At 31.7% G+C, this 13,032-nt stretch overlaps 1 protein-coding gene across 1 annotated transcript; it reads left to right on the top strand.

The window, feature by feature from the left end:
• The first annotated feature begins 79 nt into the window (after window positions 1-79).
• On the top strand, window positions 80-5,412 carry LOC109595365 (bone morphogenetic protein 1-like). The gene is made up of 11 exons (XM_020010707.2): window positions 80-97; window positions 725-1,078; window positions 1,672-1,951; window positions 2,008-2,226; window positions 2,286-2,464; window positions 2,516-2,746; window positions 2,802-3,143; window positions 3,200-3,667; window positions 3,733-4,089; window positions 4,284-5,008; window positions 5,070-5,412. Exons 2-11 carry the CDS (start codon window positions 910-912, stop codon window positions 5,217-5,219), a joined length of 3,120 nt encoding a protein of 1,039 aa, XP_019866266.1. The 5' UTR covers window positions 80-97; window positions 725-909; the 3' UTR covers window positions 5,220-5,412.
• Window positions 5,413-13,032: the final 7,620 nt, after the last annotated feature.

Genomic DNA, 13,032 nt, shown 5'->3' with positions numbered 1-13,032 from the left:
GGTCGACTCCGCACAAATTACGGCACGCGGTAAGTGCTTCCATGCCTTGCACACATTAAAAGATGCGGCGGTGTTAATATGAAAAGTGATACCACGTGTAAGTGTTGACCATTATCACATTATTATATTACTTGCGGCACACATCACTCATCTACGTTACTATGTTTGTTTTAAAGTTTCCATAGAAAAGAAGGTAGTGTAAATTATTTTATTCATAATAAAATATTTAGAGTTAGACTTTCATCACTTGTTTATTCCTTCTTTGTATTTATATTTTTAATATGGCAATATCAATTTGAGTAAAATATTAAATAAATAGACATATGTATGAAAAGAATGTTGAATGCAGAAGACAATATGCATTTTATTTACGAGCCTTAAAAGATATAAATTAACAAGTGCATTAATGTTGTGCTGTAAACATTTTACTGCTTCTCACAATGAGTGGTTTATTGTGTAGTATACACAATGGGAAAGATCCAATTGGATATGAAAATAGCAAAATGAACCCATACATGTCTAATTTTATTTTGCATGATGGTTTATAAATTATTTCTAGACTGAAGCCTTAACTCTTTCACTAAAAGATATTTATTCCTTAATCTCGGTTATAAGATTATATACATTTAGTGCGACATAAATAAATAATTACCAGATTACGAAGTTATAAATAGAAGACACAAACGAATAATTCCGTAGATTTAATTGTTGCATTAACTTGCAGGATTGCAGAGGATGCCATTGAACGACATTGTTAGGTGATCTTCGGTCAAAGAAGCCAACAACACTGATAATGGATGTAAATTTACGATTATCGAGGAAGAAGCCTCATTCTCGAAAATAAAAAAATTATAAACAACATGATATTGTTTGAAGTTCTGGGAGGTGTTGTAATTTAAAATCGAAAAAATGTTGCGGTGTGTGTTCCTGGTATTTGCTTTGTTGGTGGTGACTGTTGCTTTAAACAGTGATGATCACAGGACGAGGCACAAACAAAAGTTCACAATAGATGAACTTTTAACAACTGTGTTTCCCAAAAAGACTTCAGATGATTTAGATTTAGATCCATGCAAAGCAGGTAAAATCCACTATTAATATTTACTGTCCTAACCTAACGCAATTTTGTGCATATTTCTTTCTATCTATAGCCTATTGTATTGGACAAATACTTTAATTCAATAAACACTTAAGTGTTGTTTTGTTGCCAGATACAAAGGCACTAAACACGCCGTTCACATAAACAGATCGGGTCAACAATCAGAGACGTGTATAAATCAGGTTCTCGGACTATTTACACCTAGAGATGTGGCTGAGGGTACCATTAATATTAGTGGGAAGCTGAGATTAGTTCACAGTCCGTCGTATCCGACGTATCCTCTGGTAAATGTGTGCGCTTAATCAATTTATAGCCGGTTTACACAGAGGAAGGGTCCTACTTAATTTAATATTTGTTGTTAATTTTATATGATTTACGCTTACAGGAACTTCTAGGCGACGTGATCGTAAAATTTCAATCACCCACGCGTATATTAAGTATAGAAAATATTTAATTAGAATTTAGATGGATCACGCTCATGAGAAAAATAATCCTAATCATATTTGCTTTTACATAGGACATATATAATTAATAAATTTTCTTAGGTGAATGAATATAATAAATAATTTTTGCAGGAGAATTTTTGGACGACATTGCATTACCAGTACCAAATAAACAAACCAGGGAGCAAGTTTTATTACAAGAGGAACTCGAAAAGTACAAGCGTGATGTTTTGGAAGGGCTACAAGTTGAAGAGGAAGGAATGACAGATTATCTCCGCAGAAAAACAAAACATATAACTGACCAAAAATTGGCAACTAGTGCCAACGATCCCTCAGATGTGTCAGTAACTGAATCCGCCAGTAATCTGTCCATAAAGAGAAACCAAAAATTGGATAGAAAAAAGAGAGATCAGTATGTATATTATTATTATTATGGCCACATCTTTTAACATATTTTATTCATGACAGTTCAAAGAGCATTAAAAAGAGAGCCGCAACTGCTAGAAAAGAAAGAGTTTGGGATTACGGTGTAATTCCCTATGAAATTGACGGAAATTTCAGCGGGTTGCACAAGGCATTGTTCAAACAAGCTATGAGACATTGGGAGAATTTCACATGTGTAAAATTTGTGGAAAGAAATAGGGATGAGCATCCAAATTACATTACATTCACTGAAAGACCATGTGGGTAAGTTATTTACCGAAAATTGAAAAAAGAATTGATTTATTCAAAATTTGTTGTCTTAGTTGTTGCTCTTTTGTCGGGAAAAGAGGGAATGGTGGACAAGCAATTAGTATAGGAAAGAACTGCGATAAGTTTGGAATTGTAGTGCATGAGCTTGGACATGTGGTAGGATTTTGGCATGAACATACCAGACCAGATAGAGACAATCATGTTAATATCATCAGAGAAAACATTATGAATGGTAGATATTATTTAATGTTAGTAATTTGAAATACTATTTTTTTAATTTAAGGCCAAGAATACAATTTTAATAAATTAACTGATGAAGAAGTAAATTCTTTGGGTTTAACATATGATTACGACTCTATTATGCATTACGCTAGAAGTACCTTTTCTAAAGGAACATATTTAGATACAATCCAACCTATTGATATGCCTGGAAGAAAACGACCAGAAATTGGTCAGAGAGTTAGATTGAGTCAAGGAGATATTGCTCAAACAAACCTCCTGTACAAATGCCCCAGTAATACCCATCGAATATCTAAATACTCAGAATTTTTAAATGTTTTACTTTTTAGAATGTGGTCGGACATATCAAGTAAATTCTGCTACATTCACACCCCCAGTGTACATAAACGAAACCCCACCAGAAAATGGAATAAAATGTGAATGGAGAATTACAGCTACACATGGAGAAAAGATTCTGCTGAACATTACTGGATTAGACATTGAAAAATCTCAGGACTGCAAAACTGACTACATAGAAGTGAGAGATGGTTACTGGCACAAATCTCAAATTCTCGGTTTGTTCTGCGGAACAGGCCAGTTTCATAACATAATGTCTACGGGTAGCAGGATGTTGATAACATATGTTTCAAAGAATCCTAAAGGTCATAAAGGTTTTAAAGGCAGTTTTGAAGGTAAATATGTCGTTATTAAAAATAAACTATTCAAAATGGTTAAAATCGACTTTCAGCAATTTGTGGCGGAGATCTTATGATAGATACAGAAGGACATCTCGAGTCCCCCAACTTTCCAGACGACTATCAACCAAATAAAGAGTGCATCTGGCGAATTACTGTGCCTGACGATTTCCAAGTTGCTCTTAAATTTCAGTCGTTCGAGGTAGAAAATCATGATGGGTGTGTATATGACTACGTTGAAATTCACGATGGTTTAACACTTGAGAGCCCAATTTTAAAAGTACTTTGTGGTTATAAAATACCTGCAGATATAACATCAACGTCTAATCAGTTATTGGTAAAATTTGTCTCTGATGGGTCGGTACAAAAAGGCGGATTTTCAGCTATGATAATGAAAGAATATGATGAGTGTGCTGTTATAGAGCACGGATGTGAACAGGAATGTATAAACACCATTGGAAGTTTTGAATGCGGCTGCAAAATTGGATATGAATTACACTCTGATGGTAAAAAATGTGAAGGTATAGGCATATTCTAATATCTATTAATAACTTGATTTATTATTTAGAGGTATATTCTATTACAGATGCTTGTGGTGGAATGCTTACTCAAACCAACGGTACTATCACCTCCCCAAGTTTTCCAGAACTGTACCCATTAAATAAGAATTGTGTATGGGAAATTAGAGCATTACCTCAATTTAAAATTACTCTAAATTTTACTCATTTCGACTTGGAAGGCAATAACGCTCAGCCACAACAATGTGACTATGATCGTATTGAGGTGTACAGTAGGCTGGGTGACGGAAAAATGAAGGAGCATGGTGCTTTTTGTGGTTCTAGACCCCCAAATTTAATTACGTCTGAGGGAAATATTATGAGAGTGGTTTTCACATCTGATACAAGTGTACAAAAAACCGGATTTGCTGCCATATTTTTCACAGGCACGTAATGCATTATTTAATTCTGAAGAGATAAGTATGTATGTTGTTTTATAATTTCGTGCAATTAAATAAAACATTATTATAAATTTACTTTATTTTTTCTTTGTATATCCTTATCTCTTTCCAACTATTTAACACCGAATTATCTGCTAATTTCACGAAATTATAATAATTTGATTCAAAATTTCTTATAGATATGGATGAATGTACGACAAACGACAATGGAGGATGCCAACATGATTGCGTCAACACCTTCGGATCGTACATTTGTACCTGCCACAACGGTTACACTCTTCATGAAAACGGTAGAGACTGCAAGGAAGGGGGTTGCAAATACGAAATTACAACCACCCTAGGGAGCGTTACAAGCCCCAATTACCCTGACTTTTACCCTAGCCGCAAGGACTGCGTATGGCACTTCAGTACTATTCCGGGTCATAGAATAAAACTAAGTTTTACTCATTTCGAACTGGAGTCGCACCAAGAGTGTTCCTATGACCATGTGGACTTCTATGACGGTGGGTCACCGGAAACTCCAACTTTAGGAAGATTTTGCGGCTCGAAAATACCTCCATTGGTGATAACGTCAGGAAATCAACTGTATATGACCTTTAGGTCTGATAGTTCTGTGCAAAGGAAAGGTTTTCAGGCCAACTATTTTACAGCGTGCGGTGGTATTCTTCAGGCTGTGCCAACAACCGTAAAGTACATTTATTCTCACGCGAAATATGGAAGTGCAAGTTACGATAACAGGGCTGATTGTGACTGGACTATAGAGACGACTCCTGGTTATAACGTGTATTTGTCTTTTATTTCGTTCGACATTGAAGAGGAAAAAGATTGCGGTTATGACTACTTGGAGGTATTTAACGGTTTGGACTCCAGTGGACTTAGTTATGGCAGATTCTGTGGCAAAACTGTAAGAGAATTATAAGAATGTATTTTTTTCTGGAGATTTATTTTTAAAAATTCTTTTTTAGAAGCCGTTCAATATTACATCGAGTCAGGAAGGCCTTCTCGTCAGGTTTAGATCAGATGATACTCTTGGCAGTAAAGGTTTCAGTTTGAGTTATGTTGCTGTGAAGGATATCTTTTTGGAAAGCCCCGATGAGGACAGTTTTGAAGAGTAAATTTATCGATAAATCTAGACTAAGTAAATTTTAGGATTACTTGTTTATTTTATAATTTAGTGAGTATTTGTGATTCATGCAATTTAATATGCATAAGTTCAAAAGACAAAATTTTGTTTTTAGTATATGTCTAATAAGTTATAGTATGTTTTTGTCTATTTTGGCCTAATTTTCATGTATAATTATTCTCATTTTATTGTGATAATTATTAAGCAATAATAGTACTTATTGTTTAATTCTAGACTGTAATTTAGATAGCGTAAATAAATAAACCTTTACAGTTTATTTTTATTATTCATTACAGTTTGCTTTTGTATTTTAGATGTAGTTGTGACTTGTTTTCAATAGATGGCCATACGTAACATCCGTTACAAATATTTCTACAGATATATAAGGTACTTCTAAAAAAGTTTGGAAGCAAATAAAACACTCTCAATAATTAACAAAAACTTTTTTAATTTTTTTAAAAATTTTTTCTGAAGTAAATACAGCCTTTCATATTTCAATTTCAAAACCGTTTTTTTACATATTTTCGAAATTTTTGTTCCAATTGTGTTCAAATTTGGTATGTGTTAATTAAATTAATTACGTACAATTCAATATAATATACTTTTTTTGTAATGATACAGTGGCGTATTTTTTGGGAGTTCTCTCCAATTTTTATCGTACTATTTTCTACATATCTATATTTTTTATTTTTTAGTAATATCATACTAGTTTAACTATTTAATTATGATTAATTTAAATTATTACAGTCGTTTTTGAGATTTTTCAATTTTAAAGTTTGAAAAAAGCTAAAGTAATTTTTTATAACACAAATTGTTTAATAAAAAATCATTATAAAAGTTACATATTAATACAATTATGTATAATTAATTTTATATAAATATTAAAATGAAAAAATATGATATAATTTATTATTATTATTATTATTATTATTATTTATACTTTTTATAAAATTTATAAATTAATAATAAAAAGTATATTACATAAGTATAATTAAATTTATAAATTACATAATCATACACTTGTAGACATTTCCAGTTATAAAGTTTTTCATAAATTATTTTGTTGTGATCTTGAAAAATCGTAAATTCGGTGCACATTTTCCCACACGGAATCAAGTCCGTGCAAAAAGGCAAATATCAAGTTGTTGATGGCGCAATAAAAAAGATTTTGAGGCGATAAGGTAAATTATGTAATATAGTGAGTTGAATAGACAGCATTTCCGTCGTGGAAATTCCGATGGTTCGGGTCAGGTTCATGAATATTACCTTCAATAATGTGATGCCTTTGCTTCAGGAAAACGTGCTCGGGCTACGGAAAATCACCCCGTTTCGAATAAAATGCGAAACTGGAAATATTTCACTGATAACGAGCCATCAGTGACCCTTTGCAATCCCTGCTTTATTTTACTTACGAATTGATACATCTGTTTTATGGCTCTGGCAGAGTATTCTTTCCGCGGTCACCAGATGCCTGTTTTTATTTAAATTTCGGTGCGCACTTTATTTTATCAACCTTTTTATATTTTAATCAAGGGGAACATCACATGTATTGTGATTTATTAATGTTCAATGTTTCTTAACATGACAAAATATTTCTTTAATATATATATATATATATATACCGTACGAAAAATGCTCTTCGTGTCTGGATGTTGTAAGAGATGGATGCACGACAAAGAGAGAAAAGTTTTGCCCGGTAGTAAGAATCCCTACTCTCAGAGACAATGCGCTGTGCTGGTGCGCGCCGGCGCACAATGTAAATTAATCTTTGCGAATGCATTTAGTAACTCTCCGTATGCGTAGGGATGTAGTTCGAGTTCTTCGGATGCTCCATTTAAATTCCGTAACTTTGTATAATTTTCAATCTGTAAAATGAAATATTTTTTGAGGGTATATCAAAAACAAAAATAAGTATTCTAAAAATAAACTACTTTTTTGAAAATAAAAATGTATCCCAAAAATTAAATAAAATATACTAAAAACAACGTCTGCGGAGACGAACCGCATGCTAAACGCAGCAAAACCAAATGATCCCCTCCAGTCAGTTCGGCCCGCCCACATAATTGCATGTATATCTTTCCTTTTTGTTTACAAAGGGGTATTGATGTTCCGTCTCAATATGCGAGTAGACACGCTCATCATTTTTGATACGGTATATTCGACGTTGATTTCGTAAAAATGTCTCTCATTTTTTGTTTGTTTTTGTATTGTGAAAACAAAATAACGACAAGAATGTATGTCCTAATAAAAGTTAATGTATTTTCTTTGTTCGTTTCATACTTTAAGGAACAAACTACTCCCTGGAAAAGAAGAATGCAGAGATGAAACATAAATTGAATTTTACGCGCCCTTCATATCGAGTAGTTACTTAAAAATAATGTTCTATATGAAAGGCTGCCTTTTTATATCGGAGATCTATTAATTGCGAGTTCATTTTTATTCCCTCTTCTGTAGTATCTGATGGTTAGTAGAATTTTCCCTCAATTTTGTAATGTATTTAATCATTTAATGAATGTAATTTATATTTTATTAATAAGGTGTCACATGGTATTTTTTATTAACTCTTCAAAACAAGCAAACCATAAATGAAAGCCAATTTTTGTGTTACAAAACAAATTGGCGGCAATAAAAAGTGAAAATGAAAAGAGGGACAACGAAGTAAAGACGCCTACAGCATTTGAAAATGTATTTTAAGCAAATATTTGCTTTTTGTATCAGATTTGTTGTGAAATATTTTATGAAGTAAGATTGTAAAATGTAGATTAATAAAGGTTCTAGTTTCTCTTCAAATGGTTAAAATAAAGAAAACAATTTGGTGATGTTAAAATTAAAAAAATAATGGCTGTTACTTTTATAACGACGTTGTGTGAAGAGTTCAATTTCCTGTTCAATTTTGTATCAAATAAACTACCGTAAAAATGTAATAAAGATGATTATAGCCAACTGTAGTGTTACCTCATTTAGCTTTTCACTAGTTTGGGGTAGTTCATAATGTGATTACTCGTTTTAATAGGAAATTTGCGATATTGCAAAGGGTACAATTACTTTCTACTACAGTTTACTACAGTTTAATTTTACTGAGTCAGTTGTTTTAATGAACTGTCGTATGATAAAGTCTACCATAATTTTCGAAACGGACCAAATGTTCAAGCACGTATAAACTTTATACTATAAAGTTTTGAGGAATATGAATATATAATCTAAACTAAACAAGAACCTTTGGACAATAATTCATCGGATTTCATGAGATCATATTTTTGGACTGAACAATTTCAATTGTGCTTGATGTCTATTATTCCTTCTTCTTGTGTGTAACCAGCTCGCATCACATCATGTCTGGAAGTTTGGCTCGTGACCCAAATGCAAATGTAAACAGTACACGGTCATGTGTGACATTAATCGCAGGCCAACTTAAATCTGACAAAGCTCTTTTGGTTCGGATACGTTGGAAAAACCGATTAGTTGACGGGGGTTATAATCAGTTTTTCAGCAACGACCGCTGATAAGCTCGTAATCGAATGCGCAACGGTGCAGCTGTTACGTGAATTGTAGGTCGCAGGAGATGTTCTCAATGCGTCGAAAATGAGATAATTGATTGAGGACTAAACACGGTCCGATTTTATGATGAATATGGGACTATTAAACTTAGAAGTTTGGACATCTATATGACTTGTTGCAGAAGTGTATATCCACCATAACTTTAAACCATGAATTTACTATTTTAATTTAAAATGAGTCTTGACGGAATATCTTATGAAAAAGATGATCCCAGTTGACAAGGGTTAACGAGGATACAAGTGTATTACGTTCTAATTAACTTAAATTGGATTCTGACTCTAAATATAATTTTCCTACAAATGACATCCAGACTTATTAATAAGGATCAACAGAGAGTATTATTAAACGATGCCATAAAGATGGATATTACCCTACGAATATACTACTTGCATTATCTGAGTGAAATACTACTCAAATTGCACTGTAATGGTACTATATATAATTATTTATAAGTGTGTATGAAAAAAATCATAATTATTATCTGCGTCTATTGAATAATGTATCTATTACTCAATTAGTTTTAATTTGATAAGGCTTAAATTAAACATTGATTTATTTACTGAATTGATGCATTTAAACGACCAAATACAGGGTGAGTTAACCAGAAACTTTCAAATATTTGGAGTAAAAATCACTGTAAACAAAAATGTCCATATTCAAAATTAAATCATTCTACGGTATCTCCGTTGCGTAGGTGGGGTGGGAGTTACAGAAATTTTAAATGGAAACCCCTATTTTTTAATGCAGGTTCAGATTTCATGAATTAAAATAGATTCTTCTTTAGATTCATGATAGATAACATTCTAATTGGAAAAAATATTTTATATATACCCACTGAAAGCATATACATAAGACTCTGTAATACGTAAAAATCAAAATTAGTCTTAATACGAATTTAATATTTATGTTATTTTACCATTCTATGAGATTCCTCGACTCATTATGTTTCTAATAAAGTAAGTGTTTAAACTAGTAGCCTTTGATTTCAATGATTTGCCACAAAAAATTCCTAGTAATCAAGACTGAGTTATTAAATAAAATATTTTATCACTATCACTATCACTATCATTAGTTATCATTAATTAATTGCAATTAATTGCATTAATTGCTACGTTGGAGAACACTATGCAAAGAAAAAAAAATGAGTTTTATTACATTTGTGTGCGTGTCCATTAACAAAAAATTGTCCGATTTTGGAAGTCAAAACATTGAAATTTTTGGTATAAAGACACTTGTCACAGATGATATTTTCCAAATAATACTCTGGAACAATCCGAAAACACGGTCTATTTTACGTGTATTAACATGAAGATTAACAAACAGTTCCTGCTCCTAAAACAGCAATTTAATTATTTTCTAGTATGTTTTTTTTCGGTGGACATTTCTCTCAGTTGTAAATTGTTTGAGAGAACAGTAATTTGAAACATGTGAACGAACTCTATCCGGAAAACCCTAAGCGTTCATATCGACAGCATTAACAAGGCTCCTACCAACTTCGTTGAAACTTTGAAAGCTTCAGGTTAAATAAATCACCCTGTAAATTTCGCATTGGTAGTATATATAAATATTTATGAGATTTTAAAAACATATGATTGAAATTAATAAAAAACTGCGGCTCTTTCGTAAATTCAAATTTAAAACAAATATTGGAATATGATTATTTTCAATTTTTATATGTTGATAAAATTATAAAGAACACATTCAAAGTTCCTGAACATAAACCTGTGAAATTGAAAACAAGATTACCACCACGAGGTGGGAATAAAAAATGTCTGAAGAGATCCATCTGTTTTTATATTAGCAGCAGATGATTGCCAGCTTAGCCCGAAAAGTTCTATTAAATCCCATCAAAATAGCTATACGGGGTATGAAAAGTTTGAAGGATCTGTGGCTAAATCCAGTCGATTGCGTAACGATGAGGTTCATGAACAGGAAATCTGAGACGTTCATTATTCCCCACCTTGTTCTATCGATAAACGCGTCAGGTCGAATGCTTATGTAAATCATAACGAGATGCAAATCTATTCTCTTGCTAACCGACGACACTTTTGATATGCAAATCAACGATATTATTTTTTTTTTCAGGGGACGAAATTACTTCTGACAGAAAAAGTTGATTGTGATTATATAACTTCTTGGCGGTATATTGATAGCACAAGGGCCCATTTCGAAGAAAGTAAACGTATTTAAATATTAAATTGGACTAATGAATTTGCAAAAGGACCAATGAATTTAATCAATATCGTCCTCTAAATTGAATTCTCTTAAGCAGTAGTAAATTCATTGTGACACATGCAAATGATTCCTTTTTCACCTCTGGGTTTGGTCTACCTTCAACTTGTATAAAACTAACTATAAATGCCAACGACTCAAAATTTATTGAACCTTGTTAACACAATCCAAATCAACATCTTTACATTTAGAAGTATCAAAGTATCAAAACTGTAATAATAACTAAGAACTTTACAGCCAGCGAAACGATCGGACTTTTTGTTCGTCCGTTATTAAATAATATTTCAAGCTGAAGTGTTTTGTAAAACAAACGCCTGAAAACGCTAAATAAATAAATTACTGCTTCAGCAACTAAGTTTCGCCGTTTGTTAAACACACCAGCGAACCCGTTCATACATAAGACGCCGTTTTGTTATAATAACTTCAAATGCCTACATATTTCTAACAATAAGCGGTCGAATGAAGTTTTCAAGACCAACTTCCGCTCAGATGTGAGAACGAAAGTGCTTTTTTAGGAGGAGACGAAGTTTGTCAAAGGTAAATATTTATTATCATTTCCCCTGAAGGACTAATATGGATGAAATCCTTTTTTACTTAGTTTCTTTGTGATAATTTAAAGAATTTGAAGACGTAAGCAACATTTTAGGTTTATGATTTATTTTGTAAATTATAAATTACAATTTTTTTATCAAACTATATATTATTTGAAACCTTTTTATGTAATGAATTTCATTAAAAGGAATGGATAAATAGAAATTAGCAGTTTGTCAATTCTCTCTTTGCATGTAACACTAATTATTTATTTACCTGGAAAAAAAGTAATTATAAAAAAATATGAAACCAAAAAGGATTGTGAATGCTGTGCAATAAAGTCATACATCAATCAAAGCAACTATTTACTGCCAACAAAAATCAAGTTCATGGGAAACTTACTCAAGCGGCGTTTCTTTAGTTTATAGAAAAGACCTTTCGCGTCTTCATTACAATGCAGGACCACATGTCATCTTAGAGACTCAGAGAAAACTTTAACAAAATGTTAAATGAGAAGTTTTATCGCACCAGTCTGGATATTTCTTCATGTTACTATTTTTTATTTTAATCATTGTTTAATTCTTTATGAAATACATTTTTTATTTTTGAGAAAAGGAGGTCAAAACTGTGTTTTATTCTTAAAAATTGTTGTTATAAATGTCGAGTATCTTGTTGAATAAGAGTTATTTTAAAATTAAACAAATATTTAGAAATTAGTCTTTTAATCCAACCTAAAATTCATGAACAGACAACAAAATGAATAATAAATGGTTTCCACAAAGGAAAGTAAATTTTTAAAATTAAAAACTTGTTTATGTTAGAAGCAAATTCTCTTTGACATTAATTCCATGATAACAGGTATAAGGAAAATCAGGCCTCGCAAATTTCATTATGTTGGTTTTTTAAATTATGCCGTAAATCAGATATCCTTTTGCGAAAATTGTTCGCACGTTTTACTACTACAGAATTTTCACGAAAACTCAGGAGCTGTATTTTTGAACGGGAAAATTGAAGGTTATTAAAGTAATAAAGAACACGCGTATATAAAAGGTCTTATAATATTATTAGTTTCATTTGTTTAAATAAATATTGCATGATGCAATATACTTTAAAAATATATAAAGAATTCCGTGAATGTGTGAAAATTTTCTATAAGTTGCATTTTATCATACTCAAAGTTTAAGGCGAAGTTTTTCCCAGTGTGTAAAACTATAAAGAGAATTGGTACACAGTAAAGTTCAAGTGCTAAATTCCAGTTTTGAAGTTTAAAATTGATTATCTAAACAAAAGCAGGCCCTATGTTCATGTTGATCATTAAATTTAAGGGAATTAAAACGCTTGACTATTGAGATTTAGAAAGTTAAATACTTATTTCCCAGTGTAATCTTTGAAATTCAATTGTGTATTTTAGAAAAGTTATTAAACTCAGAAAATATCAAGTCAACAAGAACTGAGAAGGGAAATTATACAATATTTCATATCCT

The sequence above is a fragment of the Aethina tumida genome, chromosome 3 (genome assembly GCF_024364675.1).
Source record: "Aethina tumida isolate Nest 87 chromosome 3, icAetTumi1.1, whole genome shotgun sequence".
Lineage (NCBI taxonomy): Eukaryota > Metazoa > Arthropoda > Insecta > Coleoptera > Nitidulidae > Aethina > Aethina tumida.
The sequence above is the reverse complement of the archived record's forward strand: the minus strand, read 5'-3'. Positions and strand labels throughout refer to the sequence as shown.